Source organism: Lissotriton vulgaris, chromosome 2_1 (genome assembly GCF_964263255.1).
Source record: "Lissotriton vulgaris chromosome 2_1, aLisVul1.2, whole genome shotgun sequence".
Classification (NCBI taxonomy): Eukaryota; Metazoa; Chordata; class Amphibia; order Caudata; family Salamandridae; genus Lissotriton; species Lissotriton vulgaris.
Window position 1 is genome coordinate 846,140,084 of NC_141687.1, and position 20,152 is coordinate 846,160,235.

At 46.7% G+C, this 20,152-nt stretch overlaps 1 protein-coding gene across 1 annotated transcript in view; it reads right to left on the reverse strand.

Annotated features, from left to right (window-relative positions):
* DRC11 (dynein regulatory complex subunit 11) overlaps positions 1-20,152 on the reverse strand; it is a 931,905-nt gene that overhangs the window by 565,594 nt on the left and 346,159 nt on the right. Inside the window, exon 7 of the mRNA XM_086956298.1 lies at positions 3,223-3,307. Within this exon, the coding sequence (XP_086812424.1) occupies positions 3,223-3,307 (85 nt within the window). The remainder of the gene's footprint in view (positions 1-3,222; positions 3,308-20,152) is intronic.

Sequence of the window (20,152 nt, forward strand, 5' to 3'; positions counted from 1 at the left end):
TCTTTTCTGAAGTGGTTTACTGACATAAGGTTAAATTGTGGAGGTTTGTTGTTCCAGCTGAATAGTTTCAGTTTGATTGTCTTCTAGCCTTCCTTTTTGCACTTTTGATTTGTGGGATTGTCATGGCTTTTTGTGTTGGCTTCTTGAGATGCTTTGTGCGTTTTTGAGATAGGGTTATGTTCCAGTTGTTACAGACTTGCAGCTAATGCAGCAAGCCTTGGAGATGGTGAGGGTCTGGAGGTACAGTCAGGGGTTGAAGTGCTGTGAGCTTTCTCCTTTGGTCCTTTGAAGAGGTAGCTCGCAGCATGCAATATGCACTTTTGTGGAGCGACATCCTGATACCAGGTGACGGGCACTGGGAGGGTCACTCTTCTTAAGCCAGAGCCCGTAAGATACGTTTTTATTATTTGTAGTTTGCAGAGTTCATACCAGGCTGTCTGATGTTTCTCAAAGATAGGAGGGCCGCATTTATGTGGTTTTGCCGTAGGGCAGCGCCGCAGGCCTTCCTGCTGCACTGCCCTACGGCAAAAGACAAGGTTTGGAACACGCGGTATCTATCATATACAATGCATTTCTGTCCTTTTTCCTGCACCGGCGCATAATGGGCTGCTGTGCGCCAACGCAGGCACCTTTGCACCATGGTGCAAGGGGGCCTGCATAGCAGGGATGGCTATTTTTGTGCAGTAAGGGAAACCTTCTAGGACAAAAACAATCACAAGAGCCTTTTCCCTCTTTCTAGTCAGAAAAAGTACAAACAAGGAAAAATAAAGATATTTCTCCTCATTGTGCCTCCCTTATGCCTCCCTTAGGGAGGTGTAAATATTTGGGCGCTGCCTCAGAGTTACGATGTCTCGTAAATCTGAGGCAGTGTCAAAAAGCCATGAATGTTGCTGGGAACGGCCCAGCAACACCCATTGAACGCCCCTTCAATGCAGAAAACTGCGTTAAACTCAACGATATTTAAGGCAGCATTAAGACAAAAAAAGTGTCTTAGTGCTGTCTTATAAATATGGAGCAGGCTACTGCGCCACAGAAGTCACAACAAGTGATGTTCCAGCAGCGCATGCGGCCTCATAAAGGAGACCTGGAGTTTTTAAGGAGAACCACAATGAGTAACATAATATCATATCCCTTTCCCCACTGAGTCCAGTTCACAGATTGGCTGATTCTAGAGCCGCGTGGAATTTACAAAAGACAATCCCTGGAGCATGGGCGGGTTTGATTATTCCAGAATTAGTAGTGAACCAATAGTCGCAGATCCCACTGAGCTATCTGTAAAAACACCCTGATGCGATTTACTCTCCTGTGTTGGAATGCTCGCACTCGCTTACGTCATTGTGACTGGTTGACTGCGGCAAAGTCAGTCTACAGAACAAAAAATGGGGGTAACAGTTTGAAAAGAGCGCACAGCAAGTATAGGCTAGTCACAATGTTCAAATCTCCAAATAGTGCTCCAAGAAGATAGGGTCGGTTACCACAACCCCAAATACAACCACCCTCCGGTGATCTTGAAATACAACAAAAGTTCCTCCGAGCACTTGTAGTATGTAAAATAATAGTCCTCCATTTGTATCTCTCAGTTGTCTGTATCCAGGTTTTTTCATTTTTTCTTTTGTTGTCAGTCTACAGAACATTGCCCAATGATCAGAGAAGAGTTGTACAGGACAGTGTCTTCCCCTCTCCTGCGCCCTATCATGGATGGACATTTAAAAACTAATATTTCCACCATTTTCTTCTTTGTCCTTTCAAAGGCACTCACTGCAACTGACGGATCCTTTCATGGAGCGGAGAACAAAGCGGCCAGTGGACCTCAGTGGCCCGCCTGTGAACTCTCTAGAATTGGCACCCCTTCCCTGGTCATCGAGTGTAATGGGCCCCATCATAGGAACACTGCCTTCTGAACACTCGTCGTGCACATTCCCACACGGGATGAAATGAACACAGTCCATGGTACAATAATAAACCAGCCACCCCACAGAGCATGAAATCATATTACATCATGAAGCAACTGCCTACAAAGAATTACAAGTAAAATGATCCAGATGAAAGGGCAGCGAAACAGAATGCATTCAAAAATAAATAACTTCTCACCAGGCAAACCAGCCTAGCCCAAGGCTTTGGTCCCCACCTCCTTCCTCCCGTAATACTGCGGCTTTCCGTTTGCGTAAGGATTGAAGTCGGTATAAGGCGCCATGGACTGTGGGTACGTATTGGCTGTAATGCCATACTGAATGTCATAAAATGGTGTACACTTATGTCATCACAATTACAATTGTTCTAGCGCCTGAAAATAGTGCTAGGGGACTCAAATTCTCGCTCGCCAACTTAATGTCGGTGAGTCGAATGAAAGGAAAAACCTCCACCATGCTGCAGTTGGCAGAGTTTTACTGGAACTTTGCACTCCAAGCTGAACACCGAGAGGGCAATTTTTCACAAACTCTTCATAATGGCCTTTGCCCTTTACGTTTTTTCAGTCGTGATAATGGAATTTATGTGTACATATATCCTGTCTGTACTAACTCCACAATACAGTTTGTAGGTTAGTGGCAGGTTATTGTTTTGTAGTTTCTAGGACAATCGATCTGTACTGATTAGAGAACTACAAATGTTCTTCCAGTTGTTCGCTAGGTTAGTACACCAGAACAGACCCACTCCCTACTTCACACTCCTCGCATCCTGAGAGTGGCACTGGGAGCAGCCCTTCTCACTCTCTGATGGACACCTTAATAACATTATCATTGACCTTTCCACACCCATCAAAGCAATCTGTATCCAGTCCCAAATCACCTGCATGTCATGATCTGCATTATGCAACTATTCGAGAAACCTGATATCAAATCCTGTTAATTCTCCCTCAAGAGTTCTGCAGTGCAACCAATGCATTCAAGGGTTCACCAAACATGCAGCCATTGTGATATTTTGTTGACATTATGAGAAAAATAATTCAGGTCTCACATGAGACAGGTGTATTCAATGGGTTGTCTTGAAAGAAACCCTGAGATGTGTCCGCCATAGAAGATCTGTGCAGTAACATTGGTGGAAAGATGCTCATGGTGCCTACAGTTTGGAGCGCTCTTGTAGGTCTTTAATGGCACAATCTCTTCCTAAGAAGGCTGAAGTTAGATAATGCTCTGGACAGCAGTAGCACTGGCTTGATAAAAAGCAGTAGATTAGGTAGCACATTCACAGAATCAGGAGGCGCACACCAGTTCTCCAAAATACCTGTTCTGGTGTCTTCTCAGCGAAAATGGCGATTGATCCCCCGTGTTCTTCATCAGGAAAATCTGGGAATTTGCCTGTCACATGCCTGAAGGGGACAGAAGAGAGCTATGTAATTTATAAGATTAAGAACCACGAAATATGAAAAGGGCAAAAGCTGAATGTGTCTAGTGTGTTGTTAGGCATAACAGTCACTCACTCATTTACTAACTCACACACACATTGGAACTCCAGCCCTCTCAGCCAAACAGAGGCAAGGATAAAGACTAGGTCTCACAGTCAGATGATCTATAACTTGCATATATTAGGGTTCCAGCTGAGTCCATATTTTAGGTGAAGGTGGGAGCTGTAGTATAAGCAGCAAAAAAGTCCTGGCATTTACCAACAGAGCCAGTGATTAGCACCCCCTCCCATACCAAAAGACAGTCTGCTCAAATGTTGCAATGCTCAGACTCCTGGTCCATCCATTTGCCTTCAGATGATTCTGAAACCAAAAGTCACACTCGTGTAAAGATGCCCCAAGTCCCATACATTTAACTTTCCTATAGAATCTAGTCATTTGTGGTTTTCCAGTGACCAGCAAGAGGCATTCAAACCCCACCAGGGACAACAAATCACCTCCCAGTGTGCACTATTTGTTATGCACAAGACTCATGTGTGACTTATATACTACTTTATACTGGCATTTCTGCATGCTTACAGTATCTCAGAGGTCTCAGAGGTCTCAGAACACACTGAAGCAGCCACAAGGCAGCACGTTGGTACTATGTAAAATAACTAGGTACTCGTGCAGCTCTGGCTTTGGTATTAACCAGAATGGTTTCTCCAATACTATCTGGGATTACCATATTGTTTTGATCAGGTTTAGGAGATTGCAGCATTCTGAAGGCCTTGTTCTGATGCCATTAAATAAGAGAATCCATGTTTTATAAGCTACTAGCAGCCCGTCCCGACGTTTTCCGGGTAGGCTTTGCGAGGTGAAAGGTACTCACCAGCATCGCGCACCCCGGACACGGGCACTCCAGCAGCCTTCTTGCACCCCTGGGAATGTGGATGTCAGCCCTGGCCGCTCCTCCCCGCGCCCCTGGAGGTGAAAGGTACTCACCAGCATCGCGCACCCCGGACACGGGCACTCCAGCAGCCTTCTTGCACCCCTGGGAATGTGGATGTCAGCCCTGGCCGCTCCTCCCCGCGCCCCTGGAGGTGAAAGGTACTCACCAGCATCGCGCACCCTGGACACGGGCACTCCATCAGCATTCTTGCACCCCTGGGCATGTTGATGTCGGCCCTGACTGCTCTTCCCCGCGCTCTTGGCCGCTCCTACCCCTGGGCATGTCGGAGGGTGACACGGGCACTCCAGCAGCATTCTTGCACCCCTGGGCATGTCTATGTCGGACTGCGCATGATTGCGCTCCCCGACGCTCCTCCCCGCGCTCCTGGCCGCTCCTACCCCTGGGCCTGTCGGACCTCGCAGGGTGTAGGTTCCGCGCTCCTGCCCGCTCCTCCCTGCGCTCCTGTCCGCTCCTACCCCTGGGCATGTCGAACCTTGCAGGGTGTCAGTTCACACAAAGCAAGTTGTATTTATATAGAGCTTACTTTCTTGTATAGCCCTACTCATTCCAATGCAGGTTGTCAGAGCGCTTTACATCAACACGTGCATATTAAATGTACAATAAATTCTATAAGTTTGTAAATGAATATACAGGCTGTGTTACATCAAACTGGAGGATTGCAAGGTGTAGAAGTCACATATCATCTTCCATAGCTCACTGTGCTATTGTCCTTCCAATTTGCTCAAACGTACACATGATAGACCTGCTAAACATACATGTCAGGGCTTTAGATATGATGTCACTTCTGTGATGCCTCGTCCTTTAAAGTCGTGGCTTGTGATGCCACTTTCTATGATGTCAATTCCTGTGATGCCATGTGTGATGTCGTGCGCCGTGATGTTGTGCATGATGTTGTGCACCATGATGTCATGCGCTGTGATGTCGCACCTTCACACGCCGTGCTGTCACTTGCATACTTCCAAACTAGTCCAAGGGGATAAAGTGGGTCCCATGGATCTCCCAGATGTTCCCTTGCAGGCGGGTGCTGTCACTCACTGGACCTGCCTGCAAGAAGATCTCTCTCCCGAAGCAGGTTGCCGCCAGCACAGTGAAACACAGCTTTAAACAGCTGCTCCGTATTTCACTTGAATGCTCTGTCCCCAGGAAAAGTTCATGGCTGCTCGTGGGGCAGTGCATTCATATTAATACAGCACAATTTCCCTGTTTGCACACGGTGCATCTATTTAAAGGTGCACCATGATGCAAACAGGCAAAGTGCGCCGTATATGTAATACAGTCCCTGGTTTTCCAGCAGTATCAATCCTATTGGGAGAGGGAATAACACATCAAAATTACTGATGCAGTTGTGATGGTGTCCAAGGAAGTAAATGTGCTTTCTTGGCTAGAAGATGGACTGTAAAGAGCCAGCTATAGAGTGCTGTGAATTTAGTCATCCTACACATTAGTCATTGTGAAAATAGGAGTCTTGAAATGCAATTGTGCTATCCACTTTGTACTGCTTTGGAGTTACCACAAGTCACTGTGCTTTCATCTGTCGAATGCAGCTGGTTTTATCTTTAGAATCTGATACATTACAAACACTACATGGTTTGTATAAAAAGAAATAAGAGCATTGGCTAAAAATTCAGGAGCCCATCAGCAGCTCTTCCGAATACGAGTACTGCTGAATACCAAGGCTGCCTAATTTTGATTCCACCTCAGGCCTCCCTCTTCAGTCTCTTTGAATTATTCTTTCATTTTCCAAATCTTTTTATTGTGCATTTATCACAGATAACAGAAAAGTATGGGAAAATACAGTCAACTGAAACTCCCTGTTGCTGGTGTGCATGAATACAGAAGATTTTTGATGACTTCTACTGACAAGGAGTGCATAAGTCCTAGTCCCAAGGGAGACAGATTTCTCCACACTGTACCCGTACAGTTTGAACTCTGGCGAATGTCTATTACCCCTATGGAGCCCAGTGGTTACAGAGTCTGCCACTTGGACTGGGATCGAGAGGCGGCGCCTCCGTGTGAGCGGATGTGCGTCACCCTGCCTGCTGCGAGCGCAGCAGGCACACATACATAAATAAATGGAATGTCAAATGCCATTTTACTTAAATGTCGCAGTGCGAGGACAGGGGCAGGGCTGAATCCTGCAATAGCGGGATAACAGCTGCCGCTGCAGTGCGCATGTCAGGTTAGTAGCTCTATTGCTATGCCCAACATGACATGCATACTGTAAACCCACTAATCCTGTGGCTGTGAAACAACCGGAAGATTGCTGGCACAGGCCCCCATTCTCAAAATGAGCGTGCTCCCACCAATCCTGGAGCTGCTCTCAGCATTTGAGCAGCTCCAGGATAAGCATGGGCGGAAAATCCGTTCCGCTCGCGGATTTTGCGGATTTTCGGGAAATCCGCAATCCGCGAGATTTGCGGATTTCCCGCAAAATCCGCAAATTCGCACGCAGCGGATTTTTTTGGCGGCGCGCGGCGTTGGTGATACAATTTTTGCGGCGCGCGGCGTTTATCATCGTTTGCCGAGTTGTTTTTTTCGATAGTTTGCGAGTGCTGCGCCATTTTGGATCTTGCTGTGTGATCCCGCGGGAATTTGCGAGCGCGATTACGTCATCGCGGCTTGCCAGCGATAGTTTGTCAACGCGAGTACGGCGAGATCACGTCTCGCGGTACTTCGCAATTGCGAGATTTGAGATGCGGCGAGCGAAAATATACATTTGCAATTCTGCACAAGAAATCCACCAGCAAGCAGCATAAACCTTCTAGAAATGATGATTTTTATGTGAATAACTCCTTAGTTTGACATTTGCCTGCACTTTTTTAGCGAGGAGTCCATTTTGGGGAGGGGGGCAGGGGGGTGGGAGGAAGGAAGTGCCCCATAGTCTTCAACTTCCTGTTCCTGTTCAGCAGGCTCCTCCCAGTGCTTTGTCCATCTCCTGGTCACTTTTCATTCGGATGTGGACCTGGAAGGATTACTTTTTGTGGATGCTGCTGGATCTTTGGATTTGAGGCCTTTTTGACTTTCTTTGGATCACTGTTGGATTAGAAATTTTACAAGTAAATTTGTTTGGGGCATTATAGTTGCTGCAACTAAAATTTTGGGATTTTCGATTTTTGGGCTGTTTTGGGGCCTTTTCCCCAGGGGTACTCAGTGGTGGGTGGACTGATTCTTTCTGTGGGTTGTCTTGAACTTAAACATCATGGAGGCCATAGATGAATTGGGATTGTGCTGATTTTTCTGTGTTTTTCGATTTTTTTTTTTTGTAAAATTTTGTGTTTTTCGATTTTTGACCTGTTGTTGGGGCCTTGACCAGGGGTAGTGAGTGGTGCATGGGCCTAGTCTTTCTGTGGGCTGTCTTGAATTTAAACATCATGGAGGCCATGGATGGAATGGGATTGTGCTGATTTTGCAGTGTTTTTCGATTTTTGGGCCTGTACTTGTGGCCTTTTCACCAGGGGTATTTGAGTCTAGCATGGGCCTAGTCTTTCTGTGGGCTGTCTTGAATTTAAACATCATGGAGGCCATGGATGGAATGGGATTGTGCTGATTTTGCAGTGTTTTTCGATTTTTGGGCCTGTACTTGTGGCCTTTTCACCAGGGGTATTTGAGTCTAGCATGGGCCTAGTCTTTCTGTGGGCTGTCTTGAATTTAAACATCATGGAGGCCATGGATGGAATGGGATTGTGCTGATTTTGCAGTGTTTTTCGATTTTTGGGGGTGTTCATGGGGAGGGACATGCCATGTGGCTGGTGGCCATTTTGAGTGCAGCTACAGGCACTGGCCATGTGCTGGCAGGCAAGTGGCCATTTTGAATGCAGGCTTTGTTGTTAGGCCTCCAACCATTTTGCCTACTTTTCAACCTTTATTTATGCCCAGGGGTAGTGAGTCTTGCATGGGCCTAGTATTTCTGTGGGTTGTCTTGAATTTAAACATCATGGAGGCCATGGATTGAATGGGATTGTGCTGATTTTGCAGTGTTTTTCGATTTTGGGCCTGTACTTGTGGCCTTTTCACCAGGGGTATTTGAGTCTAGCATGGGCCTAGTCTTTCTGTGGGCTGTCTTGAATTTAAACATCATGGAGGCCATGGATGGAATGGGATTGTGCTGATTTTGCAGTGTTTTTCGATTTTTGGGGGTGTTCATGGGGAGGGACATGCCATGTGGCTGGTGGCCATTTTGAGTGCAGCTACAGGCACTGGCCATGTGCTGGCAGGCAAGTGGCCATTTTGAATGCAGGCTTTGTTGTTAGGCCTCCAACCATTTTGCCTACTTTTCAACCTTTATTTATGCCCAGGGGTAGTGAGTCTTGCATGGGCCTAGTATTTCTGTGGGTTGTCTTGAATTTAAACATCATGGAGGCCATGGATTGAATGGGATTGTGCTGATTTTGCAGTGTTTTTCGATTTTTGGGCCTGTACTTGTGGCCTTTTCACCAGGGGTATTTGAGTCTAGCATGGGCCTAGTCTTTCTGTGGGCTGTCTTGAATTTAAACATCATGGAGGCCATGGATGGAATGGGATTGTGCTGATTTTGCAGTGTTTTTCGATTTTTGGGCCTGTACTTGTGGCCTTTTCACCAGGGGTATTTGAGTCTAGCATGGGCCTAGTCTTTCTGTGGGCTGTCTTGAATTTAAACATCATGGAGGCCATGGATGGAATGGGATTGTGCTGATTTTGCAGTGTTTTTCGATTTTTGGGCCTGTACTTGTGGCCTTTTCACCAGGGGTATTTCAGTCTAGCATGGGCCTAGTCTTTCTGTGGGCTGTCTTGAATTTAAACATCATGGAGGCCATGGATGGAATAGGATTGTGCTGATTTTGCAGTGTTTTTCGATTTTTGGGCCTGTACTTGTGGCCTTTTCACCAGGGGTATTTGAGTCTAGCATGGGCCTAGTCTTTCTGTGGGCTGTCTTGAATTTAAACATCATGGAGGCCATGGATGGAATGGGATTGTGCTGATTTTGCAGTGTTTTTCGATTTTTGGGGGTGTTCATGGGGAGGGACATGCCATGTGGCTGGTGGCCATTTTGAGTGCAGCTACAGGCACTGGCCATGTGCTGGCAGGCAAGTGGCCATTTTGAATGCAGGCTTTGTTGTTAGGCCTCCAACCATTTTGCCTACTTTTCAACCTTTATTTATGCCCAGGGGTAGTGAGTCTTGCATGGGCCTAGTATTTCTGTGGGTTGTCTTGAATTTAAACATCATGGAGGCCATGGATTGAATGGGATTGTGCTGATTTTGCAGTGTTTTTCGATTTTTGGGCCTGTACTTGTGGCCTTTTCACCAGGGGTATTTGAGTCTAGCATGGGCCTAGTCTTTCTGTGGGCTGTCTTGAATTTAAACATCATGGAGGCCATGGATGGAATGGGATTGTGCTGATTTTGCAGTGTTTTTCGATTTTTGGGCCTGTACTTGTGGCCTTTTCACCAGGGGTATTTGAGTCTAGCATGGGCCTAGTCTTTCTGTGGGCTGTCTTGAATTTAAACATCATGGAGGCCATGGATGGAATGGGATTGTGCTGATTTTGCAGTGTTTTTCGATTTTTGGGCCTGTACTTGTGGCCTTTTCACCAGGGGTATTTCAGTCTAGCATGGGCCTAGTCTTTCTGTGGGCTGTCTTGAATTTAAACATCATGGAGGCCATGGATGGAATAGGATTGTGCTGATTTTGCAGTGTTTTTCGATTTTTGGGCCTGTACTTGTGGCCTTTTCACCAGGGGTATTTGAGTCTAGCATGGGCCTAGTCTTTCTGTGGGCTGTCTTGAATTTAAACATCATGGAGGCCATGGATGGAATGGGATTGTGCTGATTTTGCAGTGTTTTTCGATTTTTGGGGGTGTTCATGGGGAGGGACATGCCATGTGGCTGGTGGCCATTTTGAGTGCAGCTACAGGCACTGGCCATGTGCTGGCAGGCAAGTGGCCATTTTGAATGCAGGCTTTGTTGTTAGGCCTCCAACCATTTTGCCTACTTTTCAACCTTTATTTATGCCCAGGGGTAGTGAGTCTTGCATGGGCCTAGTATTTCTGTGGGTTGTCTTGAATTTAAACATCATGGAGGCCATGGATTGAATGGGATTGTGCTGATTTTGCAGTGTTTTTCGATTTTTGGGCCTGTACTTGTGGCCTTTTCACCAGGGGTATTTGAGTCTAGCATGGGCCTAGTCTTTCTGTGGGCTGTCTTGAATTTAAACATCATGGAGGCCATGGATGGAATGGGATTGTGCTGATTTTGCAGTGTTTTTCGATTTTTGGGCCTGTACTTGTGGCCTTTTCACCAGGGGTATTTGAGTCTAGCATGGGCCTAGTCTTTCTGTGGGCTGTCTTGAATTTAAACATCATGGAGGCCATGGATGGAATGGGATTGTGCTGATTTTGCAGTGTTTTTCGATTTTTGGGCCTGTACTTGTGGCCTTTTCACCAGGGGTATTTCAGTCTAGCATGGGCCTAGTCTTTCTGTGGGCTGTCTTGAATTTAAACATCATGGAGGCCATGGATGGAATAGGATTGTGCTGATTTTGCAGTGTTTTTCGATTTTTGGGCCTGTACTTGTGGCCTTTTCACCAGGGGTATTTGAGTCTAGCATGGGCCTAGTCTTTCTGTGGGCTGTCTTGAATTTAAACATCATGGAGGCCATGGATGGAATGGGATTGTGCTGATTTTGCAGTGTTTTTCGATTTTTGGGGGTGTTCATGGGGAGGGACATGCCATGTGGCTGGTGGCCATTTTGAGTGCAGCTACAGGCACTGGCCATGTGCTGGCAGGCAAGTGGCCATTTTGAATGCAGGCTTTGTTGTTAGGCCTCCAACCATTTTGCCTACTTTTCAACCTTTATTTATGCCCAGGGGTAGTGAGTCTTGCATGGGCCTAGTATTTCTGTGGGTTGTCTTGAATTTAAACATCATGGAGGCCATGGATTGAATGGGATTGTGCTGATTTTGCAGTGTTTTTCGATTTTTGGGCCTGTACTTGTGGCCTTTTCACCAGGGGTATTTGAGTCTAGCATGGGCCTAGTCTTTCTGTGGGTTGTCTTGAATTTAAACATTATGGAGGGCATGGATGGATTGGGATTGTGCTGATTTTGCAGAGTTTTTCGATTTTTTTGTGCTCTATAACTGAACTGATGTTCCTCTGTCTTCCATTTTTTTTAGGTGCACAAGACTCAAGAGAACCACCAGTGCCAGGAAGAAGTCCTGCAGCGGTGTGTGTGTGCAGCATAACGTCACGCGACGTCACGTCTGGCCTCAGACAACTCTACAATTCGTGCAACTGCGGCCTGCTGTCTGACCTGCTCTGAAGAAGATGGCCCCGCCCCCAAAGAAAGTTCTCCGTAGCTCCTCTAGCAAGAAAGTTGCTAGTAAGGAGCAGAAGAAGCAAGTTACCAAGGAGGCTGGTGTGCCACCCGCCACTTTTTTTGGGAGCAAAAAAAAAAGTACGCCTGCAGCAGCAGGATCTGCTGGGGACCAACCTGAGAGCAGCACCCCTGCTCCATTGGGTTCAGTGCCTCCACCACCACGCCAACTTAAGTCAAAGCCCTTGAGTGCTTCAGAGGCAGTCAGTGTACTTCTCCAATCACCATCGACCAGTGATGTTGGCTCATCGCAAGAAAGTAGCAGCAATGTCCCTGAATCAACACAGGTTGTTGTAACTCATCTGACAAGTGTTGAACAACCACAGCCGCAACAACAACACCATGTGCAAGTACACGCCCAAGTACATGTGGAAGGAGAGGCAGCAAAAGGAGATGCGCAAGCAAAGGTGCATGGACGTTCACAAGTGCCCACAATAGTTGTTCCTCCCGAAGTAGGGGCACATTTGGAAATCGACAATGAAGCTGAGGTATCATTGGAAGCCACTCCTCCTGATGATCATTCATTGTCTTCCACATCCCTAGCAAGGAAAAGATCAAGGGGGGTGTCTACATCTTCTTCAAGCCCACCTCGTTCTGGTGCAAGTGATCTGTCTTGGGAACCACAACTGCGGTCTGACAGTGAGGCAGAGGCACACCATGATCTGACACCGGTACCTAAGCGTAAAAGGAAGGTCGTCCAAAAACTCAAACCTATGGAGTGTGATGAGGCTCAACAAGAAGTGACAGATACTGCTGGTGATGAAGCCTCTCACGATGACGACGAGCCAGTCATCACAAAGGTCACTGCAGCCCCACCGGGCATGCAGCAAAGAGACATTTTGACCCTATCCCGAGAAGCTGCTGAGCGTGATGATGATGTCGGCGAGGAGGCAATGGAAATGGAATCATTAGATTTGGAGTTAAGTAGTACACCAAAACCTACCGCTTCCATATTTCTTCGCAAGAAGGTACCCACCTCGTCCTCGACCTCAATTCGTGGTGGTGAAAGTGCAAAACGTACTGAAGTTCGGCAATCCACATCCTCCACTTCATCTGTCATTAGCAGCAGGACCACCACCACCAGTATCGCCGCCTCCTCCGGCCCCCGAAGACATTTCAAGTCTCCAGTTTGGGACTTCTTTAGTGTTTGCCCAAAAAAGGAAAACGTAGCCATTTGTAGCCTTTGTAAGCTTCGATTTAGTCGTGGTAAGCTTGGTTCTAACTATGGTACCGGAGGCCAGAGAGGTCATCTTGAGAGAAGGCACGCTGTCGAATGGTTTCCGCACCTAGAGGCGGTCAAGAAAGCCGGAATTGCACGTAATGAAAACGTTGATTTGTCATCTGCTGATGACGAGGAGGTAGAAGAAGACGATTCAAACACTTCACTTACACCCAGTTCCCATGTCAGCAGCACACCCCATGGGAGCCACACTAAGAGTGTGGGAGAGAGTGAGACATCAATGCGGAAAAGTTCATCAGCGAGCGTAACTGGGTCGAAGAGATCATCATCATCCCGTAAATCATTGGTCCAGGGCAACATTAAAAAGATGTTGTTTACAGAAGCGCAATATGAACGCAACCACCCAATGACCCGTCTGTATAACACTAAGCTGGCTAAAATGCTAGCTCTGGACCTTCTCCCTTTTTCTTTTGTAGAAGGGGTTGGTTTTCTAGAATTAGTGACAGCGCTCTGCCCTAAATGGAAGGTTCCTAGCCGGTTCTATTTTGCCCGAGTTGCGGTTCCAGCACTACATGAAGATGTTTTGAAGGTGATTGGGGCAGCTTTGCAGAAGAGTGCTGTTCACACTATACATCTGACAACAGACATGTGGACCAGTGGCGCAGGCGCTGATTACATGTGCATCACTGCACACTGGGTCTCTTTTTCAGGGGCTAAAGCAAAGCTAAACTCAGGTGTTGACACTAACATTGTTTTTAAAGGTGCTCGGAAACATGCAACACTAGCCATGTTTGGTTTGGAGAAACGTCACACAGCAGAAAACATTTTGGATGTCTTTAACACAAAGGTCCTTAACTGTCTGTCCCCACTAAAACGCAAGGTTGGTTATGTTTCCACGGACAATGGCTCCAATATAGTTAAGGCCATGAGGGACGGTTACTATTTCAGAGTGCCGTGTTTGGCGCACTGTATAAACCTGGTTGTCCAAAAATTCTTGGGTAATAAACGCAGTGCAGCGTACAGTGTATTGGAGAACTGCCGAAAAATTTGCAAGCATTTCAGGCATTCTTTTAAGGCCCGCAAGCAGCTGAGGAGCATGCTATATCAATGTCAAATGCCAGTGAAAGCACTCATCCAGGAGGTGGTAACACGTTGGAACTCAACCTTCTACATGCTTGAGCGTCTGTATGAGCAGTATACGCAACTCGATCAATATTTCTTGAAAGAGGGTATAGAGGAGCTGAGGATGGGTGGGCCGCAATGGAACATAGTTGAAAGCCTAACACGCATGCTTCGTCCTTTTGAGGTCTTCACACGTGCAGTCAGCAAGGAGGACTCTAATTTGGGAAAAGCTATCCCATTGTTGTACATGCTGGAGGACCAACTGAAGGAGGTGTGTTCTGTGTTTCGAAAAGATGACAAAAAGAAAGACTCTTTGCTTCTGGCTGAGCAATTATTAGAGCTCCTACAAGGTGATGAACGTCTTAAAAAGATCCACTCAGAACAGCATTACATTTGTGCTACTATTCTGGATCCACGCTACAAAAAGGCGCTGGCAGGCAGAGCATTCTTTCCTTTTGCTGATGAAGATGTTACAAAGTACAAACGTTGGCTAGCCTTGTCAGCCAAGAAGTTTGAAACAGAACGGCTGGAAATTGAAGGAAATGGCAGTACATCAGCAGGCCATCCCCAGTCAAAACAATCCACTTCTGCACCTGTGGCTGTGGCACAAGTGACCTCTCAGCCGTTAAAGACACCGGCAACCGGATCATCTGCACGAAAGACAACAGAAACATTGGAGGCTGAAGAGGATTGGCTAGCTCTGCGTGGGTTTGGTTCTCAAAAGGTCAGAGGCACAGCAAGAGCTACGCAAAGTGGAGGAACCTTGGAGGAGGACCTTGAGTCGATGGTGAAGGACTATCTGAATGACTCCACAGAGGTCTATGTTAATTCTGACCCATTGGCGTATTGGCATGGGAAAAAAGAATTGTGGCCACAGCTCACCAACCTGGCTTTAAACTACTTGTCTTGCCCACTCGCAAGTGTGTCTTCTGAACGGGTTTTCAGTGCGGCTGGTGGGATTGTAACTCCCAAACGGAGCCGCCTCTCGCCCAAAAATGTGGAGAGGTTAACAATGATCAAGATGAATCAGCACCTCATACCACCAGATATAAGAGTACGAGAGAGCGTGCCGGATGAAGAGGAGGTGGCCAGCACCATAGATGAGGGAATTTCTACTCTGTCAGGTGGCACTGACCTCACCCTGGCTGAATTCGCAGAGTATGATGACGAAGCCTTATTCTTATTCCTGGACCGTGATACCGACTTCGAGCCCTGAAAATGAGACAACGAATCAATAACTTTCTTTTTCATCCTTATTCACTTTTATTCCTGTGTGTCTGTCTTTCTTTGTTGTGCACAGTTAATATAATTCAAACTTTAATCAGATAATCACAAAAACAAGCCCATCAGCAGAACTGTCTTCACTTGTTTGCTAATTTATTTGAAGGTGCCGCAGTCTGCATTCCTCAGGTTCACAAGTTCAGAAGAACATGCTCCTCTATCCTCCTCCTCCAGACTCCTATTTCCATCAAAGCAGAGGGCTGGTTTACGCCCAATGAAGAAAGACTCAGCACTTGTGGGGGTGTTGTTCTACCTCTTTGCAGGTGAGTTGACGGGTCTGGGGCCATTGCTGGGAAGCACTAAAAGTGGTTTGTGCCAAATCCGAGGCGGAACATTTTTTGTGTTTTTGATGACTTGCTTGCCTTTGAGGTGCTCTTAGGGGGGGTTCCGTCTGTTTGTGGGTGAGTTTCGTGGTCTGAGAGCATTGCTGGGACACTCTAATCTTGATTGCATTTGCTTTTCAGGAAATCCGTCGTGCCAACCCCGACTTATGGCCTAGCTACGCAGCGCGTTTGGACCGAAGGCCCAGAAATATTGCAAGTATGAGATTTTGCTTTTGGCCTGTTTGGGGGTGTTATGCTTCTTGGCGGGTGGGTTGCCGGGTCTTGGGGCATTCCTGGGAAGGTCTAATACCGGGTAGAAGTGGTTGGGACAAAATCCAGGCCGATTTTTTTTTTGGGCTATTTCTGACATTTTGCTCTATGTAGCGTTTTCGGGGGCCTGTTTGGGGGGCTTCCTGGTGTTTGTGGGTGAGTTTCGTGGTCTGGGAGCACTGCTGGGACACTCTAATCTTGATTGCATTTGCTTTTCAGGAAATCCGTCGTGCCAACCCCGACTTATGGCCTAGCTACGCAGCGCGTTTGGACCGAAGGCCCAGAAATATTGCAAGTATGAGATTTTGCTTTTGGCCTGTTTGGGGGTGTTATGCTTCTTGGCGGGTGGGTTGCCGGGTCTTGGGGCATTCCTGGGAAGGTCTAATACCGGGTAGAAGTGGTTGGGACAAAATCCAGGCCGATTTTTTTTTGGGCTATTTCTGACATTTTGCTCTATGTAGCGTTTTCGGGGGCCTGTTTGGGGGGCTTCCTGGTGTTTGTGGGTGAGTTTCGTGGTCTGGGAGCACTGCTGGGACACTCTAATCTTGATTGCATTTGCTTTTCAGGAAATCCGTCGTGCCAACCCCGACTTATGGCCTAGCTACGCAGCGCGTTTGGACCGAAGGCCCAGAAATATTGCAAGTATGAGATTTTGCTTTTGGCCTGTTTGGGGGTGTTATGCTTCTTGGCGGGTGGGTTGCCGGGTCTTGGGGCATTCCTGGGAAGGTCTAATACCGGGTAGAAGTGGTTGGGACAAAATCCAGGCCGATTTTTTTTTGGGCTATTTCTGACATTTTGCTCTATGTAGCGTTTTCGGGGGCCTGTTTGGGGGGCTTCCTGGTGTTTGTGGGTGAGTTTCGTGGTGTGGGAGCACTGCTGGCTATATATACTTTACTTTGCAAGAGGTTTGAAGCAAATCCATGGTGGCTGAGGGGACTTAGGGCCTAGCTGCAGAGCGCGCGCGGAGTGATTTGGGAAATTTGTGAAAAAGTGACTAAGTCCCCATTTTTGTACTTTTGCTCTTTGGCTGTTTGGGGGTCTTCTACTCGTTTTCTCCTGGGTTGACGGCTCTGGGGCCATTGCTGGGAAGCTCTAATACCGGATAAAAGTGTTTTGGACCAAATCCCAGGCAGAATTTTTTGTGTGTTTTTGATGACTTGCTTGCCTTTGAGGTGCTCTTAGGGGGGGTTCCGTCTGTTTGCGGGTGAGTTTCGTGGTCTGGGAGCACTGCTGGGACACTCTAATCTTGATTGCATTTGCTTTTCAGGAAATCCGTCGTGCCAACCCCGACTTATGGCCTAGCTACGCAGCGCGTTTGGACCGAAGGCCCAGAAATATTGCAAGTATGAGATTTTGCTTTTGGCCTGTTTGGGGGTGTTACGCTTCTTGGCGGGTGGGTTGCCGGGTCTTGGGGCATTCCTGGGAAGGTCTAATACCGGGTAGAAGTGGTTGGGACAAAATCCGCGCGGAAAAGCCTTTAGTTTTGGCACTTTTTGTAACTTAGGGTTCGTTAGGGTTAGCCCTAGCAGCAGGATTGCATGTGTTTCGGGGTGTTCTAGATTTTTCAAACTGAGTTCTGGGGTCTTAGAGCACTCGTGAGAATGTGTAATTTTGGTTGCAAGTCATTTGAAGAAAATCCATGGTGGGAAAGGGGGGATTTGGCATAGTTAAAGAAAGCCTTTGCCACTATTCTTAACTTAGGGTTCGTTAGGGTTAGCAGTATTTCTATTGCATGTGTTTGAGTGGGGGGGATTTCGAGTCTTGGAGCGATGCTGGCTATGGCTACTTTTGCTTGGTTGCTTGCAAGTGGTTTGAATGCAATCCACGGTGGGTAATGGGTAATTAGGGTACTTCGGCCTACTTTTACTTTCAAAGTAAGTTTTGTCACCAGTTTTCTGCTAGGCCTCGTTTTTTGAGATTTGATTGGGGGTCTTCTACATTTTTGCGACTGGCTTTAGTAAGGGTCTGGGTGGGAGCACTGCTAGGAAGATCTAATTTTGTTCTAAAACACAGTTTACAGTACACCTAGCTTGAGGGGCAAGATCCGATACATTAATTTGCCCATACTTATTTATCCTTCAAAAGGTGACTCAGAGTACGCACTTTCAAAAACATTGTACTGTCTACTAGGAAAAACAAATTGTGACTTTTTGCACTCCACAGCCTACATACCTTATATTTATTTATCAGTGGTGTTGTAATATTATATCACTTCCTGTTTTTCGTTGAATAATTACAGGCCGGGTTTCAGTCTCTGCAATGGGGAAAAAAGGATGGAGTCAGGCTTCACAGTAGCGAGCCACAATTCAGCATCAGGCAGGCAGTGGACAGGGTGTCTTCTGGTGACCAACATCGATGGACGAAGCGTCGGCTGCAATGGAGGAGTGCCGCTAATAGGAGGATTTTTTTTCTGCGGGCAACTTACTTACCACTTCCAACAGGACCACTACAACCACATAGATACAGTATCCCTTGCCTTTTTCTCTGACTGTGACTGCATTTCTTGGCTCTCTCTCTGCTTCTACATTGATCCCTTAACACATCACTTAGTCCACTCCACTATCACATCTGCACCACACATAGTCATTTGTAAGTGCTCCTACGTAATTCGCAAGTCGCAGCACGCCCCAGGCCGTAGAGGACTGGGATGGCCCCAATGATGAAGCATGTCACCAAGGGGCAACCCTGGTGAGTGAGGGGACACCTAGAAAAAAAGCAATTTCTCCTTTTCTATCTACTATACCTTCTGTCAGGTTACGCAGCCCCTAAGCGCCTACCGTACTATGAAACTACATTTCCCATGAGTAGGCGGGAGACTTGCAGACTATTTAGTGAGACTATATGAGAGTACCCTTGTATGTTAGGACAGCACTTCACTGATGCCTGTCTTGTCTTCTGTTACAGGTATCCTTTCCCTGCTGACCCTACCTTTACCCATCCCACATTTTTTATTTTAGTTTGTTATTTTTCTCCCCCGCCTAATGCCTCGAACACCCTGTGTTTACACTTCTGGGTGTTGGTGACATTTGGAGGTGGAACCATATTTGCATCGACTGGATCACGGGGAGTAAACCTGACACCTTCCAGACCAACCCCATTGAGTGTTGTTGTGAATGGATTTATAGTGACCAGCAAGGCTCTCAGGTATCTGGCTACAGAGACCTTATGTTGAATATAGTTATCAATATTTCCACCCACGCCCTGTACTGTCGCATTCTTTCTTCCACAGTTGTCGAAAGTACTAATTACTTTTAACTGACATGCATGCAGTTACAGTAGTGTATGCACTTTCAAAGATTGATGGATAGGTTTGTACCCAAAGATTTGTTTATGTTCACAATTGTTCGTCCATGCTGTGCTACTTTTTCTTGTCTCCCAAAACCTTTCCCAAAAACCCCCGTACCCATCCATTTTTCAAACCCTAACCCTCTTCCCCCGGGCTGTGTGGTTTTGATTGATGTGTGACTAAATTACAGCAATAAATCCACACACTTGCTGGGGAGGATAAGGTGATAGCAACAGGCTGGTGAAGAAATCCGAGGATATATTCTTACTCTGCTTGACAAAGACCCATGGCTAATGTCAAAGAACTTCAACCGAATTAGTTATACTTTAACATTTGTTAGGCTACAACGTGGCACTGTTCTAGTGTACTTCTGTCACCTGCTATATTCTGTATTGTACCTTTGTATTGCTCAGGAGGACAAACCAGATTTCATTTTCTTTTTTTCATAGGCAAGCAACTGCCACTGTGTCACACCACTAGTACCACCGCTATGAGGAAATTTTATCCGCCCAGGATTGCCAACCTTATTTGCTGTTTCCCGTGGAGCCAGCCCTGGGCCTAGCCCTACTTGCAAACAGAAATTACAGGTAAGATAGGCGTTTGGTTGGAGGTAGTATAATGGAGTATTAGGAGAGACGAGAGATTTGATTGACGGTAGTACTACTAAAGTCCTAGGACTATTCAGGAAAACAAACTTACTGTTATGTTAAACCCCCACCCACCAGACTCAAAAGCAGTAAAAAACAGGTATGGTCAGATAAAGTTTCAAAAAGTATATTTTTATAGCCCTAACAAAAGAATCTCCCGCAAGACCCTCCCTAACCCCAACGATTGTCCTTCAAAAGTCCCCAAAAATCACAACTCCCAATTCCCACCCCCCAAAAGTCTCTAAAAAAGGGGCAAGGGACACTATGGCAGGGTGCTGTTGGAATTAGCAGCCAGGGCATCATGCTCCTTGCGGAGGGTGGCAAGTTCGAAGCGGAGGCCCTCCACCACGTTCTTATAATTATGGACCTCCTGCTCCAGGTAGGACAGTCTGAGGGATAAGCG